This window comes from Callorhinus ursinus, unplaced genomic scaffold (genome assembly GCF_003265705.2).
Source record: "Callorhinus ursinus isolate GAN/ISIS: 27379988/994484 unplaced genomic scaffold, GSC_fseal_2.0 scaffold29, whole genome shotgun sequence".
NCBI classification, from domain to species: Eukaryota; Metazoa; Chordata; class Mammalia; order Carnivora; family Otariidae; genus Callorhinus; species Callorhinus ursinus.
The window spans coordinates 5,829,002-5,846,150 of record NW_027397091.1 but is presented as its reverse complement, the minus strand read 5'-3'; the positions used below and the strand labels follow the sequence as shown (position 1 = coordinate 5,846,150).

Below are 17,149 nucleotides of genomic sequence, written 5' to 3'. Positions count from 1 at the left end.
CAGAGACCTTGCAAGTTATTTGCATGGTGGGTAAGCAAGCAAGGAAAATTTCCAGGGAATTCCAGGTCATACCCTCAAAATGAGTGAACTGTATTTTCTATGACATTCATAGCTGCAGACATGGCAGAGGTTCCCCGAAAAGTCTAAAATAACAGCCATTCAAGGCTGATGTTCACTTTCTAGAGCATATCTTTGGAAAGCTCATTATTCTATGACGTCAAAATGTAATAAATTAACATACAGACATCCGTTATTAAACATTATTTTTGCATGTTTGAATTACTGTTTAAAATACCAATTGGCTCAAACAGTTTGGTAAAGTGCCATTATCTATGAAAGCTGAACATATGAAGATCTATGATCAGCAACACATATCTCACAGAAAGGCATATGTTTATAGCAACACTACTTATAATAGTCCTAAACTGGAAATTGCCTGAATGTTCATCAACCTTAGAAGAGATAAATAAATTATAGTATACTCTTTAGCAAAGAGAATGAACTAAATTATAACCACATGTAAAAAAATACAGAAGGATTTCATAAATATAATGTTGAATAATAATAATAATGTTGTCAGACCAGAAAGAAAACATGTTTCTTGATTCCATTTACAGAGATTATAAAAATAGGTAAAACGAATCTATAAAGTTCTAGGTCAAAATAGGGGTGTGTTAGGGGCCCTTGGGTGGCTCAGTCCATTAAGCGTCTGCCTTTGGCTCAGGTTATGATCTCAGGGTCCTGAGATCAAGTCCCACATGGGGCTCCCTGATCAGCAGGGTGTCTGCTTCTCCCTCTCCCTGCTCATGCTCTCTCTCTCTAAAAAAAAATTATGGTTATGTTAGTAGGGTAGACACTGGAGTGCTGGTGATGCCCTATTTCTTGATCTGGGTGCTATTTACATGGGTGTGTTGTCTTTTCAAAAATCTATCAACTTATATTGGGGTGCCTGGGTGGCTCAGTCTTTAAGTGTCTGCCTTCAGCTCAGGTCATGATCCCAGGGTCCTGGGATAGAGCCCCGCATTGGGCTCCCTGCTCAGCGGGAAGCCTGCTCTCCCTCTCCCATTCCCCCTGCTTGTGTTCCTGCTCTTGCTTTGTCTCTCTCTGTCAAATAAATAAATAAAATCTTTTAAAAAAATCTTCAAAATAGTCATAATCAGTGCTTTTCAGTGAAGAATTAAAAAACAATCTGGCTAAGTTCCCGCTAAGTTGCGTGTTTTTCCTATTTATACATGTTCCAGAGAATTTAGTGTGTAAAGAGTTTAGGGTGGAAAGCAATGGCATCTGCCAAACCTTGTGCAGAGAAATGAACACAAACTCTCCCCTGCAGAATTCTGTCATGAGGCATCTCATTCTTAACCCACTGGATCCTTGTTGTTTCAGTCCACTGCATCTTCATACACTGGAGCAACACCTGGATGGAAATTTGCCAAACTAGGCAGTGGTTCAACAATATGTCCATCCAGAGGGCCTATCAGAGTGTCAAACTATTTAGGACTGAATATCAGAGACTAACTCTCCAATCCTTTTTCTTAGGGTGATAGGGTATGCTGCTAATATATTGCATTGAACAAAGACGAGATAAGAGTTCGGGAGGTTGAGGGAGGGCATGAGCTCCTAGGGATCCAGCCATGGAAAGGAAGCAGAACCCAGGGGGAAGACATGCTATCTTTGCACCCTGGGAATCCTCCTTGTTAACCATGAGACAGATTTCCTTCCTTGCTGAGATTCTCTCAGTGACGAGTGATCTCCCAACATATACACACTGAATACCTGCAACCTGAAGGTAAACGCCACCAGGCAATCCTGTAAACCCCAGCCCCTGGCTCAGAGCAATCTTCTTTATGACATGACTGCAATGCTGTTTAGCTGCATGACTACACGGGGTAGTATTCACAACTAGAAGTCTCTTTCTGAGTAGCCCCTCACCTCAAAGAAAAACAGAATATTCAAAAAAGAGTCTGGAATTGGGCAGGTAGAAGACAGTTGTGTTTTTCTTCAAGCTCCTTGACCAATGGAAGAATCTGTATTGATCTGATAAACTGGTTAATATGCTCAAAACAACACTATTTGGGGGGCTGATGTGAATGATCTGCTTTCACAGTCCCTGTTCACCTTCAAAGAAATGCACCAACTGGTGCTGAGAAAGACTTGAGGGTTCAGATCATCTTTACTCTCAGCTGCTGACTTCTGTGTCCTTTGTCACGGAGAAAGTAAAGGCAATCAGAAAATGTCTTCAACTTTCTCCATTATGTGTACCCCTTACTGTCATCTCTACCAATATGTTCCACTCTTCCTTCTCTTCTTGATGAGATGCTCTTGCTCCTGTCTGAGCTTAGCTACTCTATCTCTGAACTAGGCCAGGGTCAACACACTTTTTAAATAAAGGACCGGACAGTGAATATTTTAGGCTTTGTGGCCCATATGGTCTATGCCATAACTACTCATCTCTGTCTAGAGAAAGTAGCCATAGACACCATGTGAAAATGGACATTGTTGTGTTCCAATAAAAGTATAAAAGCAGGTGGTAGACCAGATGTAGCCCCTAGGCTGTAGTTTACTGAGCTCTGCATGAGATCCTACTGCATCTCCTACTCAAGGACTTGCTCTAGCAATTCTTCTCTCCTACATCGGCACATTGTTTTCCCTCTATGGGACCATTCCTATTAGCATACATGTATATTGTTGCTTCTCACATCTTAAAAACCATTTCTGGACCTTGCTTCCTACTTGTCTGCTGTCTTTCATATCAAAGCTTCTAAAAAAGAGCAATCTTTTTTTTTTGTTTAATTTTATTTATTTATCTGACAGAGAGAGACAGCAAGAGAGGGAACACAAGCAAGGGGAGCGGGAGAGGGAGAAGCAGGCTTCCTGCTGAGCAGGGAGTCTGATGCGGGGCTCGATCCCAGGACCCTGGGAGCATGACCTGAGCCGAAGGCAGACACTTAACGACTGAGCCACCCAGGCGCCCCCAAAAGAGCGATCTTTTTGGCTTCTTTTTTTCTCTCTTGTCAATATTCCCCAGACTCCATTCCAATAGGTTTTGACTTCACCACTCCACTGAAGTTACTCTAATCAAAGTCACTAGTGACCTCTATGTCATTAAATGCAATGGTCCATTCTTGGTCTTCATCTTGGGCAGCATTTGACCCTATTATTGATCACTTTTTTCTCCCTGAAATATTTCCTTCACCTGGCTTCCAATGACACATACTACCTCACTGCCTCCTCACTGACCTCCTTTTCTGATTCTTTCTTATCTCAATCTCTTCATGTTGGAGTAGCGATGACTCAGGTCTTGGACATCTTCTCTATCTATAGTCACTTCCTGGCTGATCTCATCCAGTCTCATTAAATATTATGTATAACCTGATGACTTCCAAATTAATGTATTATATTTGGCACTCAGCTCCAGACTCGTATATCCAACTCAACATATCCACTTGAGTGTCTAATAATGATTTCAATCTGAACATGAAAAACTGAACCTTTACTATATACCCCCAAATGTGTTATACTTTAGATTTTCCCAATGATGTAAGTGGTATTTCTCTTGGGCCAAAACTCTAGTATCCATCCTTGATTCTTCTCTTTTTCTTGCATGCAACATACAATTCATAAGCCTCTGCTCTCAATTCTGCTTTCAAATATGTATATATATAGACTCCTTTTCATTTCCTCTGCAGCCCCACATTGGTCCAAGTCACTAACAACTCACTTCAAATATTTTAGTAGTTTCACTGGTCTCCCTGTTTCCATTATTGCCTCTCCCCAGGTGGTCTATTATTGACTAAAGGGTTAAGTCAGGTGACGTCCATCCTCTGCTCAAAACCCTCAATGGCTTCCATCTTCCTCACAATAAAAGTCAAAGTCCTTCAGAAGCCCATATCACAACACAAGGATCAACTTCTGCTGCCTTGGCTAGTTTCCTTTGCTGATACCTTCACTCAAGTCATGTAGCCGGCAGCAGAGAACTATTGGAAGTTAATGGTAGAACAGTAAAAGGAAGGGTGGTGATATTCACCTCCTCCCCATGGCCCCCGGGAGAGGTCAGGCATCCCATGGAGGGGAACAGAAGTCCAGGAGTTCCAGGGGGTAATAAATGTGTACATGTCCATTGGTCCCTAGGGGAGCTGAGGATGCAGGGAGAAGTATGCGACTCAGAGGGCAAAGGTGAAATCATCTATTTCCCTGGCACATTAAAAGGAGTGCCCCTCCAGGGAGCAGGGAAAGCTAACACTTAGGGTACAGAGTGGTTGGAAAGTCAAGCTCCATAACAAAAATTATGACTGTTGTATAATTGCAAGAGATACCACATTTTTAGTCCAACTACAGAGAGAAAAATTGAAAGACGGTGTTCTCCCCTATCAATCTTTTAGGAGTCACTTGTCTTAAAGAATAAATAAAAAGTTCAAATTCAAGTGATTTATGTAAGAAAGAAAGCATGCAGATCTGGAATAATATATTTAGGAAAGTTCAAGGTCTAGTTCTGATTAATTTTTAAAGTTGATCCAAGGGATTTCTCAGAAATCTATGGTATTGTTGTAATTGAGCAACTTCCTTCAGATTTTTTCCCTTCTCTGCATTTCCCCATCTCCCCTACTCATGCCCTCTCCTCCTGCTTTATTCTTCCACACAGATCTCCATCTAACTTCCAATATATTTCCTTCATAATTGTGATTTATCTGTTTATTTCTCCCAGAATGCTGGCTCTCAGCATTCTAGAATGTTGTATTCCTAACATTGGAATTGTGGTTGGCATAGAGAAGGCAACTGACAAATAGGTGTTGAATGAATGAATGAGCCAGAATCCCTTTGTAAATAATTTCTTCTGGAGACATTCGAGTTTCAAAGCAGCTCAGGTTTCTGTCAGGCATTGTACATAATGAGAGAGGCTGTCTCCTTTGGTGTTGGCACTACACAAAGCATCATGTACATAATGGGCCCCAGAGATTAAATAAAAGGTGTGATGTTATGACACAATACTGACAATTAGAAGGAGGGAAAGTAAGTTTTCAGAGTAAAGTGGTGTTTGCAAATCTTAACCTTCTGGCTGAGCAATTTCAGTGGGGAAAAAATACCCTACCGGGAAGGCAGGAAAAGCAAAACATATTCTGTAGCCTCATTAATTATACCAGGAACATCAAGTTGCTGCTGAAAAAATGTCTACAGATGCAGTCCTGATGGGGAATATTATAGGGCTCAGAAATCAAAATCCCCAAACAAAATTAGTGGGTAGGAGTGCACAGAGGAGGAAATTGAGTATGTTTTAAACGTAACTGCACAAAGGTTTAATGCAGTATAAGATATGTAGATTGGTTTCTAATATAAAATCCATATTCACTCTTAGTAAAAGCCTCCCTGAAAGTCACTGTCATTTATTGAATGTTTCTGAGAGTTAATGAATCTCCTGAATTGGTTATTTTTTAAACTGAATATGGTTGTATTTGGGGAAAGTTACTTTAAAAATATTTTTGCAAATCATTACTATTTATTTATCCATGTTCATTCATCTATCCATCCAACCATCCATCCATATACTAAGAAATGAAGTATATACAACTCGCAGATTACTAACAGTACACCAGAATAAGAATTCTTGCTAGGCAAATATAACGCTGTCACGCTGAATGTTCCATAAAACTGAAGTCTCTCCAAACGTCAAAGCAAGTTATACTACAGAAGCAAATGAATGACTTGGTTCTTTCAGAGGGAAAGTAGACTAGGTCTGTAACACAGTCTTGGAGAGTAGTTTCTAAAGACCTCACACTGTTAAAACTGGTTAGCATTTCATTCATTCCTTTGTAAGAAGTAAAGTTGATGTCATGTAAATGTTGGAAATAAGCCTCTACCATAATCACTAAAGAATTAGAGGTCAGGTCATTACTTCTGGTGTAGCTCAAAGAAATGTCAGACCACTAAGGGTTAAAAATGTATAAATCATAATGATGACTGGCTTGACATGACCCCATAGTTGTGATCCTTGACACGAGAAGTTCTATAATGGCACAGATATGACATACAGACTTAAAAGTATTCTTTGATTCATATTCTTAATTCTTGAAGGGAAGGTATGAAGGGTAAGGATCATCATTAGTATCCTGTGAACTGTAAACATGAAAAAAGAAAGCCCTTCTTTTGATATGTTCATTTCAGTGCTCTGATTTTCATGGCAATTGGACTATTCTAGAGAAAACATCAAAGTGGAGTCCAGGGTTCCCAGAAATTAATGGTTTCTTGTTTGATAGATCTTGCCTGTATTCTAGTTATTTCTGTACGTATCTGAAAGGCCTGCTATGCTAGTAAATTAGCAAGTCCTTAATGGAGAGGACCTAATTTACTATTCTAATCTGTAACTGAATAAATGTTATTTATTGTCATTATTTGAAATTTTTGTTTTGGAATTGTTTTATTTCTTCTCATATTCATTGAGCAGCTACCATGTGCATGGTGGTGGGCTAGGGGCTATGCAGAGTAAAAGAAGTTAAAAGTTGTCAAAGATATCTGCTCTCAAGGAGAGGATTGGAAAGGAGATGGGGTCAGAAGTGGTTTGGGATGAGGCTAAGAGAGAATGTGTGAGGACAAGGTGTTTAGGTGAAATAAAAAATGGTTTCACTTATATTTTCTTCTGCAAAGAAATTATATCAAATGCCTTATTCCTAATGAAAAATCTCCATAATTCTTAGTAGATGCCATTATTTGGAAGCATTTGAATTACATTTCTACGTGGCAGCTGACTTATTTTCAGATGTAATTTTAACACATATTAAATATGACAAAAAAATCTTTTGCAGGCATCAGTACAATGTCATAAGGATTCAGAGTGAGGTGACAAACGTCAGAAGTTTCTATCTACCGTACCTTGGCCACTTCTTCTTGGAAAGCCACGAGATTCAAATGGGAGATGTTAACCAAGTCAGGCCCATATACCACCGTTATCATGCGATGCTCCAGGCGCCCGATGTTCCCCACATCCAAAAGTTCACGTAATTTGGGGTCCTGGGTAATAAACATTGAAAAAAGTTAGTCTATACCTAGAAATTCCAACATGGTAGCATAGTTTTAAAAGCATTAGACCTAGAAGGGCTTCAGAACAAAATTGCTTTTTATTCTTACTAAAAAAACAGTATGATTGAAGTCCCAAACCCCATCATGGCCCAGAGAGGTAAAGTAACTTGCTGAAAGGTTATGGAGAGAGAATTTCTTACTCAAGTCTTATGGTCCTTATGGCATTATATGAAGTGAAATGAGTGAGACAGAGAAAGACAAATGCTGCATGTAGAATTTTTAAAAAAAGGTGAACTCAGAGAAACAAGAGAGTGGAGAGGTGGATACCAGGGGCAGGGGGTGTGGAGAAAATGAGGAGACTTTGTTCAAAGAGTACAAACTTCCAGATACAAGATGAATAAGTTCTAAGGACCTAATGTACTGCATGAGGATTAAAGTTAATAATACTGTATTATATACTGGAAAGATACTAATAGTGTAGATCTTAAACGTTCTCACTACAAAAAAGAAATGGTTATTATGTTATGTGATGGAGGTGTTGGCTAATGCTGTGGTGGCAATCATCTTGCATTATATGCATGCATCAAATCATCATGTTGTACATCTTAAACTTACACAATGTCATATGGTAATTATACCTCAATAAACCCAGAAAAAATAAGAATTATGGTCCTCAGTCAATAGCTCTTTGTCATATGTCCTTTAGTAGCATATTTTTATGTGCCATAATTCTCCCTCTATTTCCTCCAATCATCCCATGAATCACATAGTGAAATACAAAATCTCATCTCTCTCCTCAATTCATGACACATTAAGATGAAGAAGGTGATTCTTGTAGAATCAAAACATGATAATGATATCTAGGGCTGAGGCAGAAACATGGCTGAGAGTCACAGTTTGGACCTTCTCCAACACGGAGTTACGTTGTAAAGAAATAGGCTGTTAGACTGGGCAAAATGGCAGCACCTGTCATGAATATGTTCATTTCAATTCCATCCTCAGAACATACTGGGATTTGGACAGAGAGAACTTCTGCAGTCTTTTCAGAGCAAGTTCCATTCTTTGGGATACCATAAGTGAAGATCCCTTGGAGATCTAGTCCTGCTAGATTTGGGAGGTTTCCGAACCTCCCAAATTGAAAGTAAGACCTAAAACAGGACTCATTCACCTTGGCTGAATTCATTTTCCCCTCAGAGGAAATAAGAAGTCCATGCAGAAAATTAACATCAAATCAATCAGTTATCCAATCTGCAGCCAGCTTCTGAGCAAGGAATAAATTTATATTCTTATTTATTTAGCTAAATGCTGGGCCAATGGGACCTGATTATTCTGATCTCTTTTCTGAGGCTTTTATTCACAGCGTCCTTACAAAGAAAAAGTGGACTTAAAAAAACAAGAAAGAAAATAAACAAAACCTTCCCAGCTAAATTCTTTTATTGCCATTATTTTACTGCCATTAATTCTTAGTTAATAAAACTTCCTCCTGTTTGGCTGTGTAAAGAGGAACATTTTCAGGTAAGTTATGAAGAGAGAAAAATCCATCTCAAAGGTGTGCCCAATATAACTAAAACTTCAACTCCACTAACAAGTTGGGAACTTATCAAGTACATCAAGCCTCCTAGAAAGATCAAATGTTATCACAAGAACATCAATTTGCATGACCTAGAAAAGGAGAGGAATAGAGGAAAAATTTCATAAAGTAAACAATAACAAAAAAGGGAAATTTTTAGCATTCTAGCATTAATGAAAGATTAAAAGAAAAGGTTCAGGAAGAAGGGATTTTCTGTGAAGGCTAATAAAGAATGATTCTAGCTGTTCTGTGACACGTTTAATTGCATCCTGATTTTTAAAAATTTTTATTTAATTTTTAATTCAAGTATAATTAACATACAGTGTTATGTTAGTTTCATGTGTACAATACAATGATGAAACAATTCTGTACATTTCTTAGTGCTCATCACTATAATTGTACTTAACCCCCTTAACCTATATCACTCATCCCCCCACCCACCTCCCTGCTGGATACTACCAGCTTGTTCTCTGGATTTAAGAGTCTGGTTTTTTTGTCACTTTTTTTTTTTTGCTTTGTTGGTTTGCATCACAGTTTTTGAACATGTTTGAGGCAAGATTAGAAAAGAAAATGATCAGTACTTTTAATATTTTTTTTTGTATACTTGGAAGAGAAAGGTAATTCTCAGAAACCATCTGAAACTTATAAATCACAAGTTTTGATTCAATGATTACAGAGTCTATCTGCGATATTGTGATTTATAAGAAAAATAAATTTGGTCATTCAGATGACCAAAATATATTTTTTCATATGCATTTGGTCTTCATCTGAAGTTCCTGGCTCACAGTCCCTAAAACCAGAACATTTTCTGTTCAGTCTGTATTACTTTACTGAGACTAAAAAAGACTTCTCATGTCTTTTAAAACCACTTTTGTGCAAATAGCAAGATCTCATTCCTTTTGATGGCTGCATAATATTCCACTGTATATATATGTGTGTTTGTATATATATATATATATATATATACCACATCTTCTTTATCCATTCATCTGTCGATGGACATCTTGGCTCTTTTCACAGTTTGGCTATTGTGGACATTGCTGGAGTGGTAGGGGGTGGGAGGGATGGGGTGGCTGGGTGATAGACATTGGGGAGGGTATGTGCTATGGTGAGCACTGTGAATTGTGCAAGACTGTTGAATCACAGATCTGTACTTCTGAAACAAATAATGCAATATATGTTAAGAAAAAAAAAAGAAGAAGATAGCAGGAGGGGAAGAATGAGGGGGGTAAGTCGGAGGGGGAGACGAACCATGAGAGACTATGGACTCTGAAAAACACACTGAGGGTTCTAGAGGGGAGAGGGGTGGGAGGATGGGTTAGCCTGGTGATGGGTATTAAAGAGGGCACACTCTGCATGGAGCACTGGGTGTTATGCACAAACAATGAATCATGGAGCACTACATCAAAAACAAATGATGTAATGTATGGTGATTAACATAACAATAAAAAACCACTTTTGTGCACTTATTTATAGTGATTGATTAAAGAGTGCCATCTCTCAGAACTGTATGGACTAGGGGTGGGAGTCAAGGGGTTCACTTGAGTTGTCCTTGAGCTATAGGAATGCAAGGCAAGTAGAGAGCACTTAGAGAAGGTGCCAGAATAGAAAATAATTCTGGGGGTGCTTGGGTGGTTCATTTGGTTAAGCGTCTGTCTTCGGCTCAGGTCATGATCTCAGGGTCCTGGGATTGAGCCCCTCATTGGGCTCCCTGCTCAGCGGGGAGTCTGACTCTCCCTCTGCCTCTGCTCATGCCCTCCCTCTCCGTCTCTCTCAAATAAATAAATAAATAAAATATTAAAAAAAAGAAAATAATTCTGGAAAAAGACAATATTGTTAAGTATGGTCAACAGGAATTTGTGAGATGATCAATTCTTTGTGGCATCTCTGTAAAAGTTTTCCCACTAATGGCTGTTTATATATAATTTTAAAAACAATGGATTTTTATGTAATTAGAAGTGTGGAATGCAGTATTTGGAGGTAATGTCTGGGATTGGGAGGATAAGGCAGATTAGCAAAATGATGGTGCTGATGATTGAACCTGAGTAGCAGGTATCTGAGAAACCATTCTATAAGTCACTCTTTATCTGAGACGGTTATACAAAAAATAATAACAAAGAGTATTGAGCATGAACTGCAGGCACAGTAAGATTTGAGAAATATTCTTTCAATAGAAACCACAACATTTTAAAATTATGTAATTCTGGAAGTAAATAAAGAAATTGCTTAAAGTATATAATAAACAAGTTCCTTACTAATGTACTTTTTTGGTGATTGATCATACCAATTTATTTTTTAAAGATTTGACTTATTTGACAGAGAATGAGCATAAGCAGGGGGAGTGGCAGGCAGAGGGAGAGGGAGACGCAGGCTTCCCGCTGAGCAGGGAGCCCGATGCGGGACTCAATCCCAAGACTCCGGGATCATGACCTGAACCAAAGGCAGATGCTCAACCATCTGAGCCACCCAGGCGCCCCAATCATACCAATTTTTAAACTATATTTTACTGTCTTTCTTACCGTTAGTCATTTTGTTTGTTTTTACAACTATACCTTTTCTTTATATTTTATTTTTTAATCAACATCAAGCTTGGGTTATGTTAGCATTCTCTTCCTTAAGAAATTACTTTTCTTTTTACCTGTACTCTGAGTTTTCTCATTTTGAACTCAATATCCCAAGGTGACAGGGTGGCTTCAAACCTTTGTCTCATTATTGAGCATGTTGACATACGAAGGGTATAGTGAAAAAGATATTTGTCTTTTCAAGTACCAAAAGTTGCCCTCAGTTGTTTTCAGCAGAGGAGACCCTCAGAGAATAAGCAAAGAGGGAATTATCTGGAAGGATAAACAGCAAAGGCACCAAAGTGTTTGGAGGATTTATAGGTAGAAGTAATTTAATGGAAAAGTCTAAAAAAATGGTTGTTTCTGGGGTACATCAGTCTCAGGTCTGGAGATATGAATGGCTGCATTTCAAAAAGAAATGAATAAAATTAAAATAGTAACAATAACAAAAGCCTACAGACAATTTGCATGAAAACCACCCTCTCCTAAAAACTTATCCTACTAAGGATTTTATGTCTGAGATTCTTTCTTTTTCTTTCCTTCTTTCTTCCTTCCTTCCTTAGAAAGAGCGGGAGGGGCAGAGAGAGCGAGCACACACACACATATGCGTGAATGGGGGAGGGGCACAGGGTGAGAGAGAATCCTAAGCAGGGCTCGATCTCAGGCCCTGAGATCCTGACCTGAGCCGAAATTAAGAGTCAGATGCTCAACTGACGGAGCCACCCAGACACCCCTGTCTGAGATTTTCTTACTGATTGAAACTTCTGACCAGTTTTCAGAGAAGTATTTACCTACTCAGGTTACTACCAGACTCAAACACATTTCTTGGTTGCTGCTATTAATATATATTCCTTGAAAAATTTTTAAGGGTTTTATTTATTTATTTGACAGAGAGAGAGAGAGAGCACAAGCAGGGGGAGCAGCAGGCAGAGGGAGAGGGAGAAGCAGGCTCCCTGCTGAGGAGAGGAGGGAGCCCGATGCGGGGCTCCATCCCAGAACCCTGGGATCATGACCTGAGCCAAAGGCAGACGCTTCACAACTGAACCACCCAGGCACCCCCCTTGAAATTTTTATAAAGAAAACAAGCTATCTCTACAATTCTGTAAAAACGCTCAATTTTTCTGTTGAAGAACGCTAAACAATATAGCTCAGAAAAAAATAAGAGGAGAGATGAACTTGAATTTCATATTTTCACTAAGCTGTCACTCAAGGCCTGCTTTCTCCTGAGAATATCCTAGATATGTCTCCACGGTGAGAATTAACCAGACCAGCTACGAATTTTGGCAGCTATAATTTAACTGCACTGTGCAAGTTAAGTCCTAGATCACTTCCATTCCCCTAAGAGTTACAAAATAGAGACGGAATAAGCTCACTTTCTTTCAATCATCAGGATTCATGATTAAATTACTTCATGTCCGCTGCAAAGAAAGTTGCTCAAGTTAATAATTCTCATTTCCAGGTAATAGACTACTGAAGAAAGCAAAGACCACTGTATACCTGAGACACAAGGGCTCCATTACAGCATGTATTACTGTAATTGTATCATTTAAAATGTTAGAAATTAATGGAAGGGATAAACACAAGCCAAAGGATGATTTTTCAAAGAGTTAAAAAGCCAGTTTTAACCTTTATTCCTTAATATGACTTTTAAAGAAAAGCTATTTTATTTGTATGTTTGATATCCACAAGATAAAATAGCTTTTCAAGACCTGTACATTTCATTTTTGACACCAGAAAATTTTTGAGGCAGAAAATATACCTTACTCATCCCCATGCAATATAACTTTAAAGGGTTTTAGGCTCATGGGACAATTTTGTATATTAGGTTAATTTTATTCTCAGCATTTAATGCAATATTTTCAACCTGAATTATAGATATATGGATGTAACTTTAATCCATCTTTCATATAATGGGTCAGGTATGTGAAAGTCTTTCCATTTAATACTCAGTAAAATAGTCAGAAATAAAGTGACAGATTCCCTGTTATACTTAAGTGACCTTAGAAAAGAATGACCAAACTTTTTAGATATAAAGCTACCTTTTCTTTGAAGGCAGGGCAAACCCTTTTTATGCTTTATTCAAATTTTGTTTTAAAGGAAAGATATTAACTTATATCCAGGATGGTTCTCCATCAAGCTCTTGAAATTAATATTTGCTTCTCAAAAAATAAAAAAAAAGATAGATTAACAAATTCCCTTGGTATCAATAGTTATCCTTACACTTCTCACTTTAAAAGTTTCTCTCTCCTAGATATTTGCAAATGACATGTCTGATAAAGGGTTAGTATCCAAAATATATAAAGAACTTATAAAACGAATGAATAATGCAACTGATTGTTGGATCAAATGAATAATCCAAATGAATAATCCAATTAAAATGGACAGAAGATATGAATAGACATTTTCCCAAAGAAGACACACAGATAGCCAATGGACACATGAAAAGATGCTCAATATCACTCATCATCACAGAAATGTAGATCAAAACTACAATGATATCACCTCACACTCGTCAGAATGACTAAAATCAACAACATAAGAAACAACTGGTATTGCCGAGGATGTGGAGAAAAGGAACACTTTTGCATTGCTGGTGGTAATGCAAACTGGTGCAGCCACTCTTGAAAACAGTATGAAAGTTCCTCAAAAAGTTAAGAGTAAAACTACCCTATGATCCAGCAATTGCACTACTAGGTACAGTATAAATAAATAAATAAATAAATAAGTAAATAAATAAATATGTAGTATAAATATCTATCTATCTATATATAGAATAAAAAAATACTAATTCAAAGGGATACTTGCATCCTAATGTTTACAGCAGCATTATTTACAATAGCCAAATTATGGAAACAGCCCAAGCGTCCATCAATTGATGAATGGATAAAGAAGGTGTGTTATATACCTACACAATGGAATATTACTTGGCCATAAAAAAGAATGAAATCTTGCCATTCACAATGACATGAATGGAGCTAGAGAGTATAATGCTTAGTGAAATAAGTCAGTTAGGAAAAGACAAATACCATATGATTTCAATCATACGTAGAATTTAAGAAACAAAACAAATGATCAAAAGGGGAAAAAGAGAGAGGCAAACCAAGAAGTACACTCTAAACTATAGAGAACAAACTGACGGTTACCAGAGGGGAGACGGGGAGGCAGATGGTTTAAATAAGTGATGGGGATTAAGGAGGGCACCTGGTATGATGAGCACTGGGTGGTGTATGGAACTGTTGAATCATGATATTGTACACCTGAAACTAATATTACACTGTATGTTAACTACCTGGAATTTAAATAAAAGCTTAAAAAAATAAGAGTTTTTTCCTCCTTTTAATGAATGTGATGAGGAATGCCATTCTCTTCAGGATGTACCAGTAGCTTAGGGAGCTGACAAGACCAGCAAGCCTTTTTAGATAAAACACTATCCCTTTGCATGAACCACAACTCTGAAATATGGTGCTGTGAACATTCTCCTATGCAGAGAGGAAGACTTGGAGGATGTTGTTTAGGCATTTTTTTCCTCTAAGTGAAAGATGAGGGGGGCTTGAGTATTTTTCAGCTATTCCTTTAGATGGAGGGAGCAAGAGGAAAACACACTGACTATGACAAAGAAAGTGACTATGGATAAATACTAGAAAGAAAAAAGAGAGCAGATAGAGTACTGTCCTTCAGATGTCACAGTGATATTGTCATAACAAGATCATTTATGTTTGTTTTGGAGAGAGTGGTGATGAATGTGTAAAGACAACCTCCACTCCACTCATGGGGAGCCTCAGTGTACAAATAAATCTACTGATGGAAAAAAGACAGAATTGGCTTGCCTATGCATCTCCATCAAAAATACAGTAGCTCAAAGATGCCAGGCATGAATTGATTGAGCTAAAATTAACATGCTATTCGAATCTAAAATTAAAAAAATAGTTTGAAAAAAATGTAAAGGCAACCATCCCCAAAATTATTCCCCTTGAATATGGACATATCCATGGGGCTAAAAGTTTGGTTATCCTTGGGAATGGCCACAGAGATGAGATAAAATTCGAAGAGAATGTCCAAATAGCATTCTAGTGCTTAATTAAAAATTCAACTGTTTGATGTTTTTCTCCTCTCCATAAACAAGCTCAGAGTGTGGTTTCATGTATTTTCAAAAAGCTAGAAATAAAAGAAAGAGAAAGAGGGTCCTGGAGGCATGCAGGTGCCTTTTTCCACTACTCCCAGAAGTAGCGGAAAAAGGGAATTAAAATAAATTTCCCGGATGCCTGGGAACAAATGAGTTAGTCCCAGAATGTGGAGATGTTCAAGGAACCTTTGACAGAGCTGGACAAATGCTGTCAGTTTCAAGAAGTTGCATTATCTGAGCCGGATGCAAAACAACTGTTTGGCTAATAGGATGTTTGTCTTGATGCTCCAGAAGCAGACGTGAGTGAACAATCTGGAGGCAAGTCGGTTAATTTGGAGGTGATAACAGGAAGGGCAATGATGGAGTGGGAAAGTGAGATGGGAGGAGAGAAAGCCAAAAACAGTGTATTAATAGGAGGTTTACCACTTTGAGCAACTGAGGCTCAATCTATCCAGGGCCATTCCAAGAGACTGTGAAGAACACACCTAAGAATGTTCCCCAAGGAACACTGATCTGTTAAATCCTATCTGTCATTGGTGGGGAGAGTCTCCTGGGGTGCAAACTCTCTTGCATTATGGCCAGAAAGCATTCTCAGGACTATATGGGAACACTGCAGGCCACCTCTGGGGGTGGGATACCAGTGCCCTGAAAATGTCTATTACACTGTTGAAGTAGTGACTGGAAGAAATAAGAAAATTTCATCCTGATATTGATTCATCTTCATGTATTCTATGGGATCTGCTTTTGAAGGAAACTCATCGAGGCAAATAGACAAATTCCTAACTATTCAGTTCTCTATAAAAATAATAAATGTATCTCACTGAGGTTTTGATTTGGATTTCCCTGATGCCCAGTGATGTTGAGCACTTTTTCACATGTCTGTTGGCCATTTGGATGTCTTCTTTGGAAAAATGTCTGTTCATGTCTTCTGCCCATTTCTTGATTGGATCATTTGTTCTTTGGGTGTTGAGTTTAAGAAGTTCCTTATAGATTTTGGATACTAGCCCTTTAGCTGATATGTCATTTGCAAATATCTTCTCCCATTCTGTCGGTTGTCTTTTGGTTTTGTTGACTGTTTCGTTTGCTGCGCAAAAGCTTTTTATCTTGATGAGGTCCCAATAGTTCATTTTTGCCCTTGCTTCCCTTGCCTTTGGCGATGTTTCTAAGAAGAAGTTGCTGCGGCTGAGGTCGAAGAGGTTGCTGCCTGTGTTCTCCTTTAGGATTTTGATGGACTACTGTCGGAGGGTGTTATGCTGAGCGAAATAAGTCAATCAGAGAAAGACATGTATCATATGACCTCACTGATATGAGGAATTCTTAATCTCAGGAAACAAACTGAGGGTTGCTGGAGTGGTGGGGGGTGGGAGGGATGGGGTGGCTGGGTGATAGACATTGGGGAGGGTATGTGCTATGGTGAGCGCTGTGAATTGTGCAAGACTGTTGAATCACAGATCCGTACCTCTGAAACAAATAATATAATATATGGTAAAATAAAAAAAAAGGAGAAGATAGCAGGAGGGGAAGAATGAAGGCGGGGTAAAGCGGAGGGGGAGATGAACCATGAGAGATGATGGACTCTGAAAAACAAACTGAGGGTTCTAGAGGGGAGGGGGTGAGGGGATGGGTTAGCCTGGTGATGGGTATTAAAGAGGGCACGTTCTGCATGGAGCACTGGGTGTTATACACAAACAATGAATCATGGAACTCTACATCAAAAACTAATGATGTAATGTATGGTAATTAACATAACAATAAAAATAAAAAAAATAAATGTAATGGCAATAGGTTCATCTAATTAGTAACTTAGTTATGTGTCAAGCACCACTCTCACTGTTCTATATTTCCCCCTTCATTTCATCAACAAATTAACACTGAGAGGTAGCTATT

At 38.4% G+C, this 17,149-nt stretch overlaps 1 protein-coding gene across 7 annotated transcripts in view; it reads right to left on the bottom strand.

The window, feature by feature from the left end:
• PLCB1 (phospholipase C beta 1) overlaps window positions 1-17,149 on the bottom strand; it is a 722,355-nt gene that overhangs the window by 246,080 nt on the left and 459,126 nt on the right. For all 7 annotated transcript variants that reach the window (XR_012374115.1, XM_025876536.2, XM_073878364.1 and 4 more), the window contains exon 4: window positions 6,862-6,999. Coding sequence is in view for 6 of the 7 variants with exons in the window: in XM_025876536.2 (XP_025732321.1) it covers window positions 6,862-6,999 (138 nt within the window). In the remaining variant the exon portion in view is untranslated. The remainder of the gene's footprint in view (window positions 1-6,861; window positions 7,000-17,149) is intronic.